At 51.1% G+C, this 20,578-nt stretch overlaps 5 protein-coding genes across 5 annotated transcripts in view; 4 read left to right on the plus strand and 1 right to left on the minus strand.

The window, feature by feature from the left end:
- BBA_00693 (metalloprotease-like protein) overlaps nt 1-2,685 on the plus strand; it is a gene marked incomplete at both ends in the record, with an annotated part of 4,559 nt that extends 1,874 nt beyond the window's left edge. Inside the window, 6 exons of the mRNA XM_008595790.1 lie at nt 152-165; nt 209-259; nt 358-553; nt 1,072-1,090; nt 1,236-2,470; nt 2,588-2,685. Of these exons, the coding sequence (XP_008594012.1) occupies nt 152-165; nt 209-259; nt 358-553; nt 1,072-1,090; nt 1,236-2,470; nt 2,588-2,685 (1,613 nt within the window). The remainder of the gene's footprint in view (nt 1-151; nt 166-208; nt 260-357; nt 554-1,071; nt 1,091-1,235; nt 2,471-2,587) is intronic.
- A 90-nt stretch (nt 2,686-2,775) lies between these two features.
- On the minus strand, nt 2,776-4,482 carry BBA_00694 (uncharacterized protein; the record flags this gene model as incomplete). Its single annotated transcript, XM_008595791.1, has 1 exon — nt 2,776-4,482. One exon carries the CDS (start codon nt 4,480-4,482, stop codon nt 2,776-2,778), a length of 1,707 nt encoding a protein of 568 aa, XP_008594013.1.
- A 4,784-nt stretch (nt 4,483-9,266) lies between these two features.
- BBA_00695 (uncharacterized protein) lies at nt 9,267-10,820 on the plus strand (the record flags this gene model as incomplete). The annotated part of the gene is made up of 2 exons (XM_008595792.1): nt 9,267-9,287; nt 9,564-10,820. 2 exons carry the CDS (start codon nt 9,267-9,269, stop codon nt 10,818-10,820), a joined length of 1,278 nt encoding a protein of 425 aa, XP_008594014.1.
- A 3,206-nt stretch (nt 10,821-14,026) lies between these two features.
- On the plus strand, nt 14,027-15,655 carry BBA_00696 (uncharacterized protein; the record flags this gene model as incomplete). Its single annotated transcript, XM_008595793.1, has 5 exons — nt 14,027-14,075; nt 14,166-14,314; nt 14,375-15,308; nt 15,492-15,547; nt 15,632-15,655. 5 exons carry the CDS (start codon nt 14,027-14,029, stop codon nt 15,653-15,655), a joined length of 1,212 nt encoding a protein of 403 aa, XP_008594015.1.
- An 878-nt stretch (nt 15,656-16,533) lies between these two features.
- BBA_00697 (vegetative incompatibility protein HET-E-1) lies at nt 16,534-19,609 on the plus strand (the record flags this gene model as incomplete). Its single annotated transcript, XM_008595794.1, has 7 exons — nt 16,534-16,677; nt 17,015-17,416; nt 17,469-17,536; nt 17,585-17,856; nt 17,975-18,249; nt 18,303-18,477; nt 18,618-19,609. The coding sequence occupies 7 exons, from the start codon at nt 16,534-16,536 to the stop codon at nt 19,607-19,609; spliced, it is 2,328 nt and encodes a 775-aa protein (XP_008594016.1).
- Nucleotides 19,610-20,578: the final 969 nt, after the last annotated feature.

Genomic DNA, 20,578 nt, shown 5'->3' on the forward strand with positions numbered 1-20,578 from the left:
TCCCAGAACCCCAAAATAAGTTGCTGGCCAGTCTTTCCACGGCGGGGAGAAAGCGAAAAGGACATGAGGCTAGAGATGACAGTGGGAAGCGGAGCCTATCGAGAGGCCTTATCCAGTCTGTGCGTTAGGGTCAGCTAACAGATGAGCCTAGCATTTGTCGTGACTGTATGTGAATCAGTTCGGTTGCAAATCGATACAAAGATTGTAGTGCTGTGCTTTCGCTCCTCCGCTTCATCTGCATTTTCCAAATACTCTAAGAGTGAGTGCCTGGAACTTGACCAATTTCGGGGTCGCATGGCCCATATAGACATGGATGCTTTTGGAGATTTTGGCACTTGCTTGAATGAGTAATTGCAGACGCCGACTATATGTCCCGCGGGCCCGATCGTCGCGCGACGGCGTGGAGTAATACGACTCGCAAAATGGCTCGTACCGCGCTTCGAGCTCCTCGCGCTCGAGATGATGCGCCTTTTCATGGGTCCTGGGCGCCTTACAGTTCTTGACCTTAACAGACATATAGCTCATGGCGATGACGACCAGCTCGTCGAGACTGGTGCGAGAAAGGGAAGATGCTACCTTTGCAGTTGTTAGCGCTCAGGCAGCATCTAATGTATTCTTGGCTTTACTCAGAACGAGTACGCATTGATGGCACAAATGGCCAAGGGACTCTCGTGCTGTTGAGTTTGGCAGATTGTGTCACGACCGGCAACAAGCATGGAGAGCCTGCCTATGATAACATTACCCCAGCCAGGCGAGTGACTACGTGCTGACGAAAATCTAGAGCGCATTACTGCAACCTGCGTGGGAAAAGTCAGATGTTCAGCGGCTAATGATGCTCGCCTTTGACGAAGTCGCACACGGAAGATGGGTCACGTAATTGGGCCGCGTTGTGACGGCCGCCTCCACCGACTGGCGCAAGGCCCTGATGGTGACGCAGAAGAAGAGTCACCACACAGGGTTCATAAGAGATTAAATCAGTCTAATACGTCAACTAGAACAAAAGCAGGGAAATAGTATCTAGTATATAGCTGTGTCAAGTGACAGAACTAGGCGAATCTGTGTTATAAACAGGCCCTGCCCCAAGCGTCACGTGAGATCTTTCTGCATCTCACGGGCGGCGCGGTGAGAGTCCCCCGGCCAGTGATTGGCTCTCCAGCCGTACGGGTAACCTGACCCGGTTCCCTCAGGTACTTATACAGCGTACCCACCAACGATGCAACTAACGGTTGGGACAGAATCCAGTTCCTAGGGTTTGTTCCAATTTTAATACCACGCAGTTCAAAAAGGCTATTCCCAAGCATGGCCATCACCGACGGGGCAGGCCAGTCAAGTGTAACGCCTCGTCCATACGAGCGCCCAACAAAAGCCCGCCTACTCGTAGACTGCTACGACAGCGATGGTAGCGACTGCAACGATGGCAGTGACAGCGGCATCGACACCAATGGCCGACAGAACGATAACGCAAACCCGAGGCCAGGTCGGTCTCATGAAGGTGAAACCACCGGCAACGTAGAGCACTCATCTGAGGGTTGCGTCTCGCCAGAGCTGGAAGACTCCAATGGGAGCGAGGGGCCCGCTTGGCAAGCCGGCAGGACACACATAGTGTCAAATGGTGGCCACTCTGACAATGACAGCATCGCAAACTCAGGTATACCCGCTCAGATGAAGGCATCCAATGAGCGGGATCACACAGCACTTGCTGGCAGTGCATGCAGCAACAACTACCCAGGCCAATCCATTGCCAGTCTGCTTGTCGACCTGCAGTGCATCAGAGAATACCGAACGTCCGCATCTGACAAATGCGACACGCCATATTTCGAGCTTGAGTGCCTTGGGCAGGACGGCCAATGGTATTGGATTGCCGAGTCTGATGTCCAAAGGTCTGTTCCGTCTGCGGTCGGCACGTTCTGGGGCTGCGGGCCGGAGGACTGGATAGCCCCAGAAACTAAAGGAGGAGAAACGGGACGGGAAGTCTGGAAGCGACCGCTGGCGACGGATGGCGATGGTGTTCCGGATGCACTCTTGATCATGGGCCGCAAGGCCTCTCGAGGCGGCCAAATCGAGTATCTCATGCAAAAGGTGGGATATCCTGCAAGCCAGCCGACATGGCACGATGAGGAAACTGTGAAAAAAAGGTGCACTCATGAGTATGAGAGATACCGGTTGAATCACACCCACTACCCCGAGCTGATGGACGGACAAGAGCCTCAGCTTTCCGCGATTGTCGGCCATCGCCTGAACGGCGAGAGAGGCTCCCAAAAACGAGTCCAGCTCTCGTGCCAGTGGACAAATGAAACCGAAACTTGGGAAGCCGAAGACGAGGTGCAGAAGAAATACAACGCAGCTGTTCTGACGTATTGGCAAAGCGATTTAAAGGCTCGTCACTCCTGCAAGGTACCAAACCGGCGCCTGCGAATTCTAGGGCATGTAGAATCCCGGACTAAGCTGCTCTTGAAAGTCCAGATGGTGGGTAGGTCCTCTTGTGACGGGTGTGCGACATGTGGGAGCCTTCCGTGTAGCGAGAGTTCTAATTGCAGGCCCAACGTCCCACGAGAGCCAGTCGAAAGACTGCTATTGAAGTGGCCAGAAATAACGGAGAAGTATTTGGAGGACCAGGGTCTGGCGGTCTACAACAAATCCAGAGTCAAACGGCGGTCAGAAAGACTACAATATCGCAAAGATTAAGATTACGTGCATTTTGACCTGAATAGCATGACATCTAAGAAACACGCTTTTAGATACAGTATTCGAGTCGAACTCAATGGCATTATAGCTTTACATCAAAAACTTCTGAGCAATCATCTTGGCCAAAGGTCCGATGATCTGGTCATGTGGTGGTGCCAGTAGTCCCGAGAAGGTGTCTGCGTTGGCAAATCGTGTCAGCTCATTGACGTAAAAGCGATGGTCTGGTGATATTCCGCAGTCGTATCGTGCGCCGATCTGCACGGTGTCAAACCTGTCGCTCCTCAACTGGCGGATGCGAGAATCGGTGTCCAATATGAACTGCAACAGCTCATCGTGCTTTTGTTTCCTGGTACACTTGTCGGGGGAATACCAGTTAAAGTCATTATACTCGTTGATGTCGAGTTGCCGTAGCGCCATTGGCTTGCCAGGTAAGTTTTCGTCCTCCTTTGTTCTGAAAGCGCATACCACCCGGCCACCGCACACCCATACCCTAAACTCTCCGGTTTTTCGAAACGTTGGCACGTATTCTTGGTGAAAATAAAGGAACCTGTGGAGCTGAACGCCTTGGTAACGGCCGCGCTTCTTGTATTTAGCTGTTTGATCCGGCACTGGCGCCTTGCACAGCAGTTTGTCGCGTTTTGTCATGGCCACGACTTGAACCTCTCTGCCAGCACAACTGTGACTTCTCTTCAACACCATCTTGCCGCCCTGCGGCTGAGTGAGCAAACATTCACCAACGCCAAAGCACGTCTTGGGTCGCCAAGTATTCGACCCCTGAGCAAGATCATCCAGCGTCCTGATATCGCCCACCTTTTGCAGGGTCCACGACCATTCTGACTTCGTAGGGTACACCCTCACATTGGCTCTTACCGCTTCAAGATAGTCAGTGACTCTGTATAAGTCTTCCGCGGTCTCGTCGCAGCTAGTGTTGGATATGAAAAGGAGCACCTGATCGTGATTGGACGCCAGAGCTTTGCGCGTGAAGGCCTCTTTATCTGACTTCCAATTGTAGAATTCGACGGTTGCGTTCAACAGGCGGGCCACGAAAAGTATCATCAGGACGGACTGGTGAACATACACCACATTGCGAGCTTTGTCGTCATCGAACTCAAGGAAAAGGGGGCCCAATTTGTCTTTGAGATCTCCCATTAGATCTTTGGAGACCGCTCCAAATGGGGAATCGACCTCCTCAAAAATTTCCAAGTCTTTGAAGCAGATTGGGACGTGGAGGTAAGGGTTGTGCTTCATCGTGTCAGGCCCGGTAGGTATGCCAACCCACATAATATGTCGCGAAGGCGTCATACTTGGGCCCCTATTGTTCCGCTTCTCCTGAGCCCCTGGCGTCCCTGGACGGTGATTATGGCTGTCGAGCTCCTGGCACAAGAACGTACCACCTACGGGGTTGATTGCTCGGAGCTGGGCCACAAAAGACTGAAGATGTGGATTAGCTGGCAGCTGCCAGTCTTTGTGGCTTGCCAGTTTCCTACCAAGGGCGTTGCGGTGATCGTTTGTCATTCCGCTCACGGTTGTCTGGGTAAGACTAATAGCAGCGACAAGTACACCATTGGGGCCACAACTGTGAAGCACCATGCGCAGAAAGCCGTAGAATTTCCGGCGTTTCTGCATGCTTGGGGAACGCAGTTGGTTAGGATCATCCATCTCGGATGGCGATGCTTGTAAGGTCCTTAGTGCGTGTAATACTTTCTTTTGTTCGCGGACACTGAGGAACCGGCACGATTGCAGACTCTTTAACGCATCGTCAATGAGGGACCATGCTTCATCGACAGTCAGAGGCATCGTAGATGGAACTAGACGTTTTTCGACAGCCGCTAAGCAAAGAGTGTTTCTATGACAAACCCAGACAAGACGTGAAGCGCCGCCAACTGGGGCCAGGGCGGGATGGCGCGAAGGAAGGCAGAGCTGATAAGGCAAGAGCAGTGTAATCAAGCACAAGTAACAACAGGAGGTAAGATCAGGTAAAGATGCGTTAAACCCGGGTTGAGTCCAGATGAGGGTGGTGCATGCAGGTAAGGATGGGATATACGCAGGTCAGAATGGAGGTAAAAGGATAGAGGACAGTAGGGGTTCGAATGGAGGTAAGTGCAGGTAAGAATGGAGGTACGAACGGGTAAAAATGGAGTGAAGTGGCAGGTAAGGATGGAGGTAAATACAGGTAAGAATGGAGGTAAGTGCAGATAAGGATAGGTAAATATGGGTAAGAATGGAGGTAAATACGGGTAAGAATGAAGGTAAATGCAGGGAAGGATGGAGGTATAGGCAGGTATTGGAGGTATATGCAGATAATGATAGAGATATATGCAGGTATTGGGGGTATTTGCCAGTAGTGAGGTGGAGCCTTTGAGTTGAGATGCAGAGCTACTCCCTTCCTGGGATACTGTGCAGACAACTACTAGTTGAGCTTCTAGTCTAAGCATATTCGTTCTAATATTCAGTGTCCATACTCGTCGGTCAACTGATACTGTTCTCCATGTCGAAATTCACTCAGAGTGGTTGACTGACCAAAACACCAAGGTTGGTGGATTATCTCCCGAGCAATCCGATAGGACACTCTACAAGTGGCAAAGGTTGCGTGGATCTTCTGTCTGACACATTCAAGGAACGCTTCACATATGACTCAATATATACTCCCACGCAGATAAGCGGCTGGTTTCCAACATGACTTCTGGATCTACAGCCACGTTACAATAGCTATGGCCACGTTGCCCTCGTCGAGAGAAGCAATGTTTGCAAAGCCACTTCGGCGGCAAAAGCTCGATACGTCGAAATTAGTCATGTTTTGGGGTTCATCTATGCCGTTACGTCTCACCAAGAGCAGCTACGCACGTATGAAGAACGGAACCGCTGTTGCCGCCCTGCCGCAATCCTGTAAGGATGCGGTACACAGGACAAGGAAGCCTGAAATGCGACATCCTTGGATCAATTCGCTCTAAAATTCAACGTCAACAGTATTGGTACTCATGATGATAACTGGACCTGGACGCTGTTATCCGATACGCCAGCGAAAGTATTTTTGGTGTTGTTGTGCTCGGCTATGCAGGTGCATGGCCATGGCGGTTGCAGTTTGTGTACTGACCGCTCCTCCAGGTTGATGGTCAGGACGAACGCAGCTGATTTACACTCACACCGTTCTTATGATTGCTTCAAAGCTGCTTCCAAACGTTGCCTTGTTTACACCCAAAGCTTACAGAAACGCCTAGTTGAACGCGGTTCGATGCAGAGTAACGCTCCCTCTGTCGCCTTGCGGCCTTTATCCAGTTGCACAGAAAAATACCACAGAATCGGGAACATAATAGCCGACGCAGCAATGAGAGGTTTCAGAATGAAAAAAGCTGTGAAACCGTACGATGTAGACTGGAACGCATGATTGTGGGCAAAGGACTCGGTTGCAAGGCCGACTTGCGACACGGTCAGGGCAATCGCAATATATACTATTACGCTTGCCAGCAGCGTAATGATCGCGAGCGAAGGCTCCCTGCGGATCTATGCAAGCAGTTTTGGGGCGTTTGCATGGAGTCTTAGTTTGTCCAATTTTCAAAGCTTGGATGACAACCTTAAGCCGCACGGGATTCAATCAGATGGTCCGCTGCAAGTCTGTCGCAGCGCATTCGCCACTAGGCAACAAGTGGGTGGTACACCCTCGCGACAGCGAAAGAAGTCAGCTACGCAGCTCACGGAGTTCAAATTTCAAACACACATAGTTATCGTGGAATTCTTATATCCATGATACAGTACTCATGGCTCTCATCTGTTCAAAGGCTCTTCCATTTTGTGAGGCTTGACGTGGGTTGATGCTGGTGCCTTTGCTCCATGACGTGAAATACCTAGTGCATGAGTGAGGTTTGCAGTATGAGCACGAATCTCCCAATCTAAATCAACCACACGATACAATTATAGCAAGAGCCCTCTGGCCAATCGTAGCCGCATGTCAGGGTATGGGGGACAATATCAGTGCGCTACGCGGGATTGATTTCAATCGATGAGCGGCCCGAGGCGCAGGCACGGTGATGGCGACCGAATGATTTGTATCCGAGGGTAGGCTTCTTTAAGGCACTGCCTCGGGGAGATCGGATGAGCATGCTGCCCCGCCACCGGCCGGTCATCAGTTTTGATCGCATACTACGCTGAAGATCATTAATCCCCAGCGAGGGGCAGATGTTCAGGGCCACGGTTTGGTGACCGGGTGCCACCGGCAGATTGCCGGAGGCTAAAGCTCCTTTGCCGACGACAGCCGATCAACCTCCAGCTACCCTATTTCTAGTACTGAATTACAGAGGAAAAGCGTCGCAAGCAACACGGAGACATAAAGAAAGCATAGGGGTGCCAGTGCACGGAAACTCGAGGGGCGCCAAAATAGTAGGCGGGGTACAACGCATGAAGAAAGCATAGGGGTGCCAGTGCACGGAAGCTCGAGGGGCGCCAAAATAGTAGGCAGGGGTACAACGCATGAACAGCCAATCAGTACGCTATAATATATACATATCTATATAACGCAAAGCTAGGCAGCAGTGAAAATCCTGTGCGGGCTGCTGAGCGACCTGAAAAGAGCGAGCTCTGGAGAACCAAGAGCTTGGGGGCTCAAGGATATTTTGAAGAAACAAGATTACCACCGATTCTGTGGCTGCTGGAGGTAGGAGAGACGGGGACTTTGTCTTTTTCAGGCTGCACTCAGATGCAAGGTGGCATCATGTTGTCGGCAAGGTGGCAGAGATCATTTACGGGCTGCTGATCCCGAAGGATACAGTGGTGGTGCTGCAAGGTACATCGAGCAAAGTACCTGAGAAGAGGAAGCTCCTGGGAACAGTGTCATTTTCGGGGCTGGGGACGCAAGGGTATTTCGAAGAATTCACTCATCCGAAAATGTCCTCCCACCAAAATTGCTGTAGGCTAGTGGTAGCCACAACAGGAGGATACCTCTGTACAGGTAGCTTCGGTGGTAGGGACCCCTGTCAATGCCAAATTCAGCGGCTCTGGTCCTGATTGCCAGCTGCCTAGCCCGAAGATGCTCACGACAGACCCATGCATTGTTGCAACATGACCCAAAGCATGGTGCGTTGAATAGAAGTCGAAAATGGACATGTTGGGCTTTCTTTCAAGCATCCTCGTCACATAAACGCTAAGTTTGGATGACAACCTTAAGCTGCAGCTGAATTGAATCAGACGGCTGGTCCGCTGCAAGTCTGCGCATTTGCCTGAAGGCAACAAGTGGGTGGCGTACCCTCGCACAGCGAAAGAATCAAGCTACGCAGCTTACGGAGTCTAAATCGCTCTTCCATGCGTGAGGTTCACAGTGTAGGCACGAATCTTCAATGTAAAGCAACCACACGACTACTATTATAGCAAGAGTCCTTTAGCCAGTCATAGCCGCATGTCAGGGTATAGGGGGGATCATTAGTGCGCTACGCGGGAATAATTTTGATCAGGCACACGGTGATGGCGATCGCATGAATTGTAGTTGAAGGTGGGTTTTTTGAGACACTGCCTCGGGGAGATCGGATGTGCCTGCAGCCCCGCTACTAGGCCGACCATCAGTTTTAATCGCATACTACGCTGAAGATCTTTAATCCCCAGCGAGAGGCAGATGTATTAATACAAAGCCACAGTTTGGTGGTGCTAGCGGCCATCAGCAAATTACCGCAGTCTAAGGCTCCTTTGCCGACGGTAGCCGACGGCAAGGAGTGCCACTGTACGGCAACCAGAGAGGCGGCGAAATAGTGGTACAAAGCATGGACAGCCAATCAGTACGTTGTATCTAGATATAAGGCAAAGCTACAGTAGGCAGCAGCAAAAATCCTCCGCGGGCTGCTAAGCAACCTAAAAAGAGCGAGCTCTGGAGAACCAAAAGGTTGGGGGGTCAAGGGTATTTCGAAGAAACAAGCTTACCACCGAATCTGTGGCTGCTGGAGGTAGCCTCCTCCCTGCTCGGCCAACTGCACCAGTACAGCCTCTTGCCGCCATTTGCTCGACCAAGCCTCGTAATGGCTCAAAAAACCATAGGAGTCGAAGAAGGACGCTTTCAGCGAAGCAAAAAGCTGACATGCTGATTGTTCTTTTACAAACTGCTCAATACAGCTTGAAGAATTATCCTTAGGTCATTTTCTACTCTTGATAAAACGTTCATCTGAATTTGACTCTTCTGAGCTTCTTGAGCCATTACTAGACACTGATGGTGGAGCAGCTGGTGGGGAAAAGCTATACTAGGGCAGAGAGTCTGCCTCCGATACCCGCAGATTTGGTGCTATCCTCGATTCTTCGAGATACCCTTGCCCGCCACAACTCCCTGGTTCCCAAGAGCTTGCTCTTCTCAGGTTGCTTAGCAGGCAGCGGACTATCCTCTATTATGTTCGCCTACTAACTGCAGCGAATTTGTCAGCAGCTCTCCTATTTGCCATCCCTCACGTTACGTTTGTGCTCTGATACCCCTATGAAGTCCCCTGTCTCCCGTTCTTTTGGCCAGACACAGTCGACTTGTCTCACCGCAGCCTTCGTCAACCAGTGGAGCCAGGCACTGCGGCGTAGCGTCCTTGTTCATCGTTGATGCACATACCGAGACGAATACCGCCATGAAACCGCAGGATTCCGCGGTAGGTAGGTTTACTCTCTTATCCTTTTCTCGATGTACAGTCAGGAACAGGTTTAGCGTCCACATTAGAGACTAAACAAAATTCCAAGTTTGGTCATGTGGGGCAGTGGCACAGTGCGAGCCAGTTATTCAGCAGCTCGTTAGTGGGGGCAATGGCTTATGGGCAATTTCACCACAAATCTTGCCAGTGGGGCCTATCGCCGCCTTAACAGCTCAATGGAGGAGAGCCTTCGCTTACACCCCCTGCGTGTATTGGGTCAATTGACTGTTGAGACAGTCACGTGCTGATATGGTGAGATTTAACCCCGCGATACGTCGGCGCAAATCGCGAATCTCTAGCTTCAACCCACGCCATCATGGCTATTTTAACCCCAAAAGACTGAATGATGTCTTCATCTCTGTGGTTGCCGAGGGCATCATTTCGTTTCTTGCAGTCACGGATCTCATCGCTCTTCAGGGCGTCTGTCGATCGCTCCGTGAGGCTGTGAAGAGCCGGCTGGACCACCGATACAATATCAACATTTTCCTGAAGGATTTTTTGCAAGATCCTGGAACTTTCAGGCATCAGCTTGGTAGAGCAGATGCTCTAATCGTTCGTGGGCCTGCCTTGAACTTTCTGGAGTCGCAACATCGGCAATTCGAATATCTCGATTTGCTTGTCGAGGATGGAGACAAAGCGCGATCTCTAATAGACTACCTCTGTACCGAGGAATCCTACTTTGAGTGGGATTTCATCCCAATTTCTTCTCAGCCAGGCAGGTCAGCTGACCAATCGGAGCTTACCACAATACTACGCAGAGGATCTGGGGAAGAGCTGCTCGAGTCGGCAATACGTGTTCGACGCACATCCACCTTTCCCATTCATGCTCTGCTGGAGAACTGCTGTATGACTGCGGAGCTGAATTTTGTGACTTGTAACAAGGCGTTTTCACTTTTCCCCGCGGCAACGCTGGCAAAACACAAGACATACCCTCTGCGGCCGATGGATGACGAGTTCGGCACCCTTCTCAGGGAGTTGTCCTGCCAAGGTTGGACGACACGCGATATGCTATCCTTAGCGTTAGGAGCTCAACCGCCTTACAAGTCTGGACCTAGACGGGTTGGCGATACGCGCTCTGTGTGCGTATCGCTTGCTCCACATATAGATTCAGCAGGTTGCACACCCGACTACGTCATCGAGCATGCAGCATTCGATGTATCTGTAAAAATGGAGCAGTCCAGCAAGAAGGGTCCGCTTCAAATACATTGGAGCGAGGAAATGGCGTTGCATGTGCGCAAGCTAGATTCGCCGTCACTTTACTATCAGTTCACAGTAGGCATCTTTCAGTCCTGGTCTTACTTTGTGAATAAACGGCTGGAACATTGGACCAGAATCGAGATGTTCAAAATACCGCGCACATCACGCTCGTTTTCTGTAACTTCCCGTGGTTTTCTGCCCGAGATCCGTGGAACTCAGCGACCGCCGGACTGGGATTATGCAGACGATCAGATTCCAGCGTGGTATGAGGTATACCGACAAACCAGCCTGCGGTAAATGTGTACCGCCTTTAGAGGAATGTGATATATTTCTCGTTATATAAATATAAGGAGTGAACTAATGCATAACACTGGAGATAATCTAGTCCTCGGGGTCGGAGCTCTCGACTGTTCCGTAAGAGCGAATGAGGACTGGGATTAGCAAGCCGGGTGCAAGACTCCTCCGGTTTCTGTAGGTATACACGCCTGAGCTGTTAAATGCTCCTCAGGCCTCGAGCAGCTATCGACTCACTGGCATTTGCCCTTGACGGAAGCTGGGTGCTTCTGTCATCAGAAGGTCACCGTGTCGGTATCTCCTCGTGAATGCGCGGGATGCGCGAAAGCGCGTGAAATCGACAAAGAACTTAGAGACGCAAAGCACACTGCAACATCCATTAACGGCCTAGAAGCGTTTATCTGATCGCCGTAAAGAATCCAAAAGATGCCATAATGACAGGGACCGGACCAGGATTATATCTCATGGAGAAGATGCAAGCGTCTGCACCATTTGACGGGGTCCTCTGTATCTTAGGTGTCACAACCGGCTTCTTTACACTCATCGTGATCCGAAAAGAGCTGTGAGACCCCTCTCCGCGGAGCGGCTTCTGTAGGTATTGAGCGCAAGAACCAACTCCTATTCATACCCTTAAAGAGCCTCGTCCCCTGCTCCATTTCAGATACACTGAAGAGAGGGCAATGCGAAGCAGTCAAGCTGGCAAATACATGAAGACAGACACTATTTGGAGTTTGACAGATTGATACGCGATGCCACAATCCGTGATTTGCGTGCCTAAAGGCGTGGTGAGGATCACACCAGATGGTAGCCACAGGGCGCGTTTCACTAGCCTTGCAACACAGCAAAGGCTAGAGACAGAAGACGCATACCGCAAGGAGAGGTTGAATATCTTATCCGCGCGTCAACGCAATTCTCGACACACGAAGGATTTTGATAAAGCGGCCCGCGAGGCAGAGAACCAGCTTCAACTTTTTGGTTTGATCTTTGCGCAGCTTGCCCGACAAGACAACGAACTGCAGAACCAACAAGCGACTGGCAACTGTACAACGAGCAAAGAACGGGAAAGAGTGAGAATCGAAGCAACAGAGGTTCTGCGGACTATTTTGTGACCTGCCTTGCTTGTGGCCTGGCTTCAACTCTTTATCTCCAGTTTGACCAAACTTCCGCCGGTGGCGATACATAGACCTTCCAAATTCGAAACCGGAATGGCTACTCCGTCATCTAAAGATTCTGCATCTATAATGCACATATATTTATTATACTTTGCTGCGTCTGCATCTTCTCGCGTAAGCCATTCCAAATTGCATCCTAGTTTTGACCCTACACCCCCGTTCTTGGCCACCGTGTATTCAGCTGAATGACAACCGATCCTGCCTGGACAGGTGCAATAGTGGAGGCGTCGAGAGTGAGCCTGGTCAGGCTTCCCTGACGTACTGTAAGTAGATCCAATCTGTCCAAGGGCGCGACGCCGATGCTTGATTCCGTTTGACCAATCAGCGAATGCTCAAGCTCTGAACCACTCGCTGCTTGTGTGGTCGGCTGTTCTCGGCTGTATCAACGCTGGGTTCTAGCCTTGGTGATTCTTCTTCCATCATTTCCCCTGGTCCGAGCAGCGTGCCCAATGTGTTGCGGAAATATCCATCGTCCACATTGTACTTTCACTAGGCTGCGGAAAGAGAGTTCTTCGCTGCCTCAACAGCAATGTAGCTGCACTATTGCGGATATAAGCCTCTAAACTTTGCACGAAGAGGCGCTCCAATCCGCACCGTGAGGGGAACACAGGTAATTTCCAGGCAGGATGCAGTCTTCCATGACATCGCTTCGTATGCACCTTCTCGGCTTGACACAAGAATACATTGCAGAGGAAGCACGCCATTTTGCTTGATGCCACGTCTCTGGGGGAGGGGGGGATGTTGGCTTAGGCTGATGTGTTTCCAGGCAATATATGAGCTGCATCTCCGCATGCAACATTGGTCTGGCTCCCATGTCCAATTTGCAATCTCGCACAGGTAACAAAAAAGTCCGGCTGATGGTCAACAGACAGGGAGCGGAATGCATTCCGAGGTAAGCTGATCATAACAACCTTCATGCTGCGAATGATGAGATATTTTTTGGCAGTGCGATACAGAAATCGTGCGGCGTCACGGTACCGAGCCATTCTGCGTATCATCTTGAGCAAATGCCTTCGCTCGCTCGGGCCCATCAGGGTATTTGGGATTGACGAAAGCATTTGCGATAAGCTACTGTTGCGAGAAAGCTGGACAACAGTTTCAACAAGGTCGCAGAGGCGTCGTTCGGTTTGATGCTTAAGCCACACGTCGATATTTTTGATCACTGCTTTGGCCTGCTGTCGAAACTCGGGATATGTACCGGCCAGTAGTGCCAAGGTGTCTTCTAGCAATTGTCTAAGCGTCTGTTTAGATTTATTTCGCTTATGCGGCGCATAGCGCATCCTTTTGCGGATGCGGAGGGAGCACATTGTCACAATGTTCCTGAAGACTGCCTCCTCAGCGTCGGGAGCTATCTCGCAGTTAGATGGCAATCACCAGCGACTTGAGCATGACGCCTGCTCACTCTGCAAAGCTTTGGATAGCGAATGAAAAATGCTCTCGAAGCCATCTTTGGTGCTTTTCAGGATGGGGAGGCCATCGCATGGCGGGCTTGGTTGACGGCGATGAACACCTCTGTTCCATCCGTCCCCGGCTTCTCGTGTATGCACAGCGCTGGTACATGATTTGGATCTTCGCCGATTTTCGAAAGAAACGCAAGCGTATTCAATAAATCGCGTTCTATGTCGAAAGGCAGAGAGTATGTTGAAGGGTTGATGTGTGCTTGCTGTTGCCGGGGGTTGATTGACGGTTCGGTCGGAACGGTGTGTAAAAGATGCATGAAAGCAATTGCTTCAGCGCAAGCAATATCCGGAGTAACTGGAGCGGTCCGTGTCATGACAGCTTTTGGACTTGAAGAGTCTGCAAAGGTTAGTCTGCAAAGGTTGGTCATGGAGGGCTGGAGACGGTATTAAAACAGTGCAGAAGCCGGTTGTGCGAGGTATGCCACATCGCGCCGTGCGCTTGGCAACTGCAAGTCAGAAACACGTGCGGTCACAACTTTGGCCGTCTGGTCCTCGATGTCTCACCGAAAAGAGAGTTCCTGCAAGCACAACACAAGAAGCTGCACGAAGTGCGGGGTACATTCATCCTGCATGCGTGATGCCTTACCTGATTCGCTATCGTGCGTCTGCAGCCAACCATGCGTTCGGTATGTTGACCAATCTGGAGTTCGAATAGACGAATGAACTGGCAACTGTATGTGCAACGAGAATAATAGCTGTAGCGTGTTGCATTAAAGGTAGGCCATCGGCTTCCGCAATGCCATCCTTTGCGTCATGTTACGGCAATGTTGGAAAGTTCGGAGAGATCATCTACACCAAACTTATACCCTCCTTCTGTTTACACTTTTTTTTCCACATTTACAACCGAAGTACTATGACTGATATAGTAAGCTGCCCAACTTGCGCCACTGGCGGCCAACAGTAATACTGACACTGAAACGTGTAGCATCCCGACCTCGCGCATATTTCTGATGTTATTATTAGTATGCGACGTGCAATTGGGGTAATGAAGGCTGAAATAATGGAGCGCTTTGATCAAAATGCGGCCGTCGCAGCCGCATTGCACGACCGCATTCACCAGGCGGATAACAACCTCATCGCGCACTGTGATATTGATGCACTGAACGATGGCATCGCTCAGTCGCGAAACGTCCTTAACGCCGTGGTCACTGACGTTGGTGCGTGTCATCAAAGTCTTCAGACAACCAAGAACGTTATGGCCGCATGCAAGCAGGCCGTAGAGGCTTCGCAGCTGCATCTGCGGGACAGAATCAGGGACACGCAAACCGAGATAAAGCAGGCAATAACCACAGCTCGACAAGAACTTAGCGTGGGTATCGCCACGCTACAAACCAGCCTTCTCGATGCCGTCGGAAGAGTCGGACGAGACATTGGCAAGGGTATAAGCAGTCTAGGCGAGGCTGTCGCGAGCGTTGCAGGCAGTTTCGGGGGACAACTTAGTGACGCGTGCGAGGCCATCATCACTCAGACTAGCCTTGCGCGCGCACCATCCCGCGAGGTGTTTGATGGCAAAATGCGTGAATTGCGGGGCATCGTTGAACACACGAATACTTCTGTACAGAATCTGCCCCGGACTTTAGAATCCAGCCTCGCCGAGGCAATGAAAAATGCTGCGTCCGGCGCGACCGACAACACAACAAGGGAAGTCAAAGGGAAGCTGCAGAAGCTGCATGAGGAACTGTGCGACAAAGTTCGAGACGTTCGACTTGAGATGCGGGCCGGGCACTATAACAGCGCTGCGCGTCTGGCTAACAAGCTATCAAGCTGCTGCACGAACACCATCGTCAAATTGCGCGGAATCGAAAACTTGCCCATTCGTACTCTTCCGAAGACTTATGCTGGCCTGCAGGGTCTTCAAGGTGAGCACCACACAGATCAAAGGAGATAACACAGAGCGAAAGGGCCAGTCGCGGCTAGGATCAAGTCTCCTGATTGTCGGCGCATATAGGAAACATCAATGACATTCTTGAACGCTTGCAATTGAACACAAACGTACCCTATGCAAAAAAAACGACGGCAACTTAAAGTTTACTTGTTCATAGAAATGCAGCTACTCAAGGATTTCCAGCTGGCTGATGAAGATTTTCTCGGCCCAGGGGTATGCAGGGGCTTATAGTGAGAACCTCAAGTGCAAACTGATTGGTCTCTTGTATCACCCTTCGAGCTACTTCAATCGTCCCAGTACCGCCCCAGTCCCGCCAGCTGAGCATAGCTTCGAGCATTGGTGGCTCATCTAGGAACTCTTCGGGACGTGGGAGCTTAAGAGTTGATCACGAGAGATGCCGCCAGTCAAGTCTGCAAGCATAGAGTGATGCTCGGCGAATGGCGATGTAACACAAACTAACGTTCTTTCCTCCGATTTACAGCTTTCGCCCAATGGAACAAAACTATGCCACAGAATTGAAGTATAACAACCGAGGCTGCAATCAGAGGCCCTAGAATGGAAAACGCAGTGAACCCATACGATGCAGACTGAAACGCATGACTAAGGGAAAGGGACTCGGTTGCCAGCCCGACTTGCATAGCGGTAAAAACAACAGCGATATACACAGTTGCGCTGGCTAACCAAGCAAATAATCGTGGAAGAAGCTGCCCTACTGATCCCACCAAGCCATATACCCACGCAGGGGTGTTTTGTAGAGGGCGTATCTCTTATTGAGACGATTGAGGCGCAGCTCGCGGTGGATGAAGCGGCGGTTGACGTTGGGATAGATACGCTCCATGCTCTACGAGAATTCGCCATGCCGGCCATCGCACCTCTGGAGGAAGGAGATACTCGTCCTTGGCGATACGAAAGTTGCTCCCATGGGACAGGAGTGCGGCGTATGAGTACAAGAAGCCGAGAGCACGCTGGCGGAGAATTTAGCGCCTCCCATCTGCACAAACGAGATAGATAGTCCAGAAGCCCGGCTCTAGGAGGAATCGCGGTATCGGCTTAAGGAACATGCGCCCCGCTGTCCAGACCAGATGCATGTCCATCTATTCCGTGACGACCTCACGACCTAGCAAGAGCTGGTGGTGAGGGCACGTGGCGACGACGGCAGACCCGCGATCCAGAGCCAGTCCTGAATGTTGGCGAGCCAAATGCAAATCGAGCTCCCTCTCAACACAGGCAGTGACATGCAGACCCGCAGTGCCCAGGTCACCAGACTCTTTGCGATAGGACGCGGGCAGAAGTGCCAGGAGCTGGTCGCAATCTTGTCCGGACGCGTTGTTGTGCTCGTTTTCGTACGCGAGGAGAGAGACGGAGAACGGAGGTGCCTGTTACAAGATGCTTGAGATCAAAATGCCGTGCGTTGGACGCTACCGAGTTCGTCGGGTTTCCTATCCCACCATAGTCTGTCATCAGGAGGACTGTCCGACCGCCATTGGAGTTTCGCCAGGCGACAGAAGATACACATTGGGAGGAGGAAGAGCAACCGTCGCGACGAGGTACATAGGTACATTGGGAATGGTCGGCACAAGGAATGCAACACCAAAGTGCGATGTGCAACATAAAAGCTGAACCTGCACTTTGCTGCACTGGGGCGGGGAGACACCCAGGCAGTAAGCGCTGTGGCTTAAGGCAACCAAGCGTCCTCCCAAACTACGATCCCTGGCCGCTGCGTCCTTTGGCCATGTTCTTACACCTTCTCACAACAGCGTATATACTTCCTTGCGTCTACGTACACGCCCTTCATCGTATTTTATATTCAAGACAAGTGTTGCTGTTTTGAAAACGAAAGCTTCGTGGTTGACCCGTCGCCACTATCTAGCATTACAAGCTCCTGTCGCCCGTGCACCGCCCCAAACACCCCTGGCCGCGATGGACTGGGCGCAACGGTGGTTACTCACCTTCTTAGCGAGCGTTATTGCCACCGTGTACTGGTTGTTGGCAGCGAGAGCTAAATCTGCAGCGAAATCGCGACGACAGTCTCAGGTAGCGCAGAACCATCGCCCTGATCATTCGGTGCCAGAGAGGACAACGGTATGTCATATGGGCAATGGAGGAGCAGCATAGTAATACCGCATAGGATTAGACTCGGAAGCGTCTTACGATAGTATACTCTGAGCAGACGCGCGTTGCAGCCGATGATGCTGACGTCGAGTAAGTGTTCTGAGTAATTCTGAGGAAACATCAATCTGATCATAGTAGCATCGTTGCCGTACATGGCCTTGGTTCAGACGCGGACTGGTCTTGGATATGCAAGGACGGCGAAAAGCATATCAACTGGCTTCGGGACCCTGACATGCTGCCAGCGCAGGTGCCTAGGGCAAGAATTATAGTATATCGCTACGAGTCGACCTGGCATGTAGACGCACCACAGACGCGCCTCCAGCTTTGCGGAGAGGAGCTCGTCCACAGTCTACACGCATTCCGCGCCGGTCGCCCGAGCCGGCCGCTTGTCCTTGTCGGCCATAGTCTAGGTGGAAATGTTATCGTGCAGGCTCGCTGATACCCTCGCAATTTTGTACGCGCTTTTGCTAATCTCCGACTTCGAGGCCTTTCTGTACGCCAACGACGACTGCAAATACGAGTCACTAGTAAAGACGACCGTTGGTCTTGTGTTCCTGGGCACACCTTTTCGAGGCTCAAAGTGGCAACCCCTCGCCGATGCTCTCGCCCAGCTGATGCGACCGGCAGGCTCCCACCGCGGTATTACGAGGAAGCTAGGATTCGACGAGCCGGCGCTCCGAGACAGTGTACATCGATTCTGCAAGCTGCGCAACAAGCTGTCGACGGCTGTCGCATGTTTTAGCGAGCTCCGCGAAACGGACTTTGGTCGGCGGTTGGGCATTGTCGGCGTTGCTAAAGGAATGGTATGTGAACACTTAAGGACGTTCGTCAGTTGGAGCCATTCTCATGTCCCAAGATCGTCGAGGAGACATCTGCTTGCATCCCAGGTTTTGACAGATACGCACTCGAAAAAGATCACCTGAAGATCAATAAATATTACGGTCCAACCGACCCCGCATTCGAACGAGTGTCTAATGCGATCGCCGAGATGTGCCACCGAGCGAACGACGTCGTTCGGCGCCGGTTTGAGAGTACGCGTTCCTGCGGTCTTCTCCAGGCCTATTGCTAACGCGCCAACAGGAAGTGAGCCATTACTGACAATCATGGTAAGCTAAACAGTCTCCTGCACAGCGTCCTATGTTCTACAAGCCCTGCTAACATTTCGCCACAGTCGCACTGGAATATAACCCAGCGGCTGGAGGCTGTCTTCATGATCTATTCGTCACCGACCCGCTCGAAGACAAGAAGGCTCTAAAGCGCAAGAAAGGGAATCGCGCTGCTGGCACTTGCAAGTGGATACTTGGCACGGAGCATCTAACCGCCTGGCTTGGTTCTAGAAATAATCAGGATTTTGAGAGTCACGCAAGCCAAGTCCTGTGGCTTCATGGCAACCCGGGTACGGGGAAGTCTACACTGGCAATATTTCTCACCGACGTGCTGTCCATATGGTTCTCTGCAACAGACGAAAAAACATTGGCATATTTTTTCTGTGACTCGGCTTTCGATACACGGAGGACAGCCACGTCTGTCGTCCGAGGTCTTCTGCTGCAACTCATCCAACAGCACCCACCTCTTCTGCGCCATGTTTTACAAAAGTACAATGAGCGAAAGGCGAAATTATTCGAATCCTTTGATGCTCTCTGGGCAATATTTATAAAAGTGGCAGCTGACAAAAACACTGGTCGAAAATACTTCATTATTGATGCATTATACGAATGCGAGGTTGATTCCCAAAAGACGCTCCTACATCAGCTGCGAGACACCTTTCATAGCCCTGATGCTCCGTCCAACGTTCAAATTCTTGTCACCAGTCGGCCATATCCAGAGATTCGTAAATACCTGGGAATTTTTTCATGCGTGGACTTCGCTTGTTTTCCCGACGCTAAGCGGGACATCGATCAATGCATTAAGAAAAGGGTGGCGCAGCTTCCGTACACCGAGAAAATTAAAGAGCGAGTTACCGACATTCTTAGATACAAGGCCGCGGGGACATTTCTGTGGGTCGGCATAGCCCTGCGTGAGTACGTTGAGTCTTGCCGTCTGATGGTCGTTATTCAGGACGAAAAAGTGCTCTTATTACATCAACCTGTGAAAATTTACTTGATCAAATTTGGTTACCAGGCCTGTTTTAGTGAGCTCCAAGTCCATGCCGACCTTGCTTAACGCTGTCTCGATCACCTTATCGAGCAGTTTCATAACAAGAAACAAAACGCGGGCCACTTCCCGGACTATGCAACTCGTGAGTGGTCCGAACATGCACATTTAGCGCGGTCTAAATTCGTCGTCATGGCTTCACAGGCGGAGTTCTTCAAGATTATTTCTCCGTGTCGGGAGTCCTGGTTGGCGGCTTACCATGGCTTTGGCAAGTCTAGGTATGACAAGCCTCCACTGTACAGACCCATCCGCTGTTGCAACAGGATCTGAAAGCATGGTGCATTGAATAGGAGGCGAAAATAGACATGTTAGGCTTTCTTATAAGCATCCTCGTCACATAAACGCCAAGTTCAGATGGCAACATTAAGCCAAAGCTGGATTGAAATGGACGGCTGCTCTGCTGCAAGTCTGCTCATTTGCCTTAAGGCAACAAGTAGGTGGCGCACCCTCGCGACAGCGAAAGAGTTAAGCTACATAGCTTACGAGAGTCCAAATCACTCTTCCATTTTGCGAGGCCTGGCGCGGTTTGACGTACTGTACCGGTAGGTGCCTTTGCTCCATGACGTAGAAATGCTGGTGCACATGAGGGAGCTTCACAGTGTAAGCACGAAACTCCTAATGCAAGAGTCAATCGTAGCCGCACATCAGGCAATCAATTGGTGGATGGAACACCAAGAGTCATTTCCGGTGCTCAGTCAGCTGGAGCTGGATGTTTTTGCGATACGATGGCTACAGACTGCGAAAGGTCGTTCAGCCAAGTGTGATGAGAATCAGACGAAACCTCTTCCCGTTGGCACTAGACTAGACTGTTGACCTAGCTTAGACCCGGGAGCTATACATTATAGAAAGGCACATCAGCCAGCCACGTCGCGGTCGTTGGGACTGACACGGCTGCATGATGAGATTCATTGAATTTGTGCATTATATATCCAGCACACGATTCCGAGAGTACATTGTTCAAGTTTATGTCAATGCTAT

The sequence above is a fragment of the Beauveria bassiana genome (assembly GCF_000280675.1).
Source record: "Beauveria bassiana ARSEF 2860 unplaced genomic scaffold BBA_S00002, whole genome shotgun sequence".
In the NCBI taxonomy this organism is placed as follows: Eukaryota; Fungi; Ascomycota; class Sordariomycetes; order Hypocreales; family Cordycipitaceae; genus Beauveria; species Beauveria bassiana.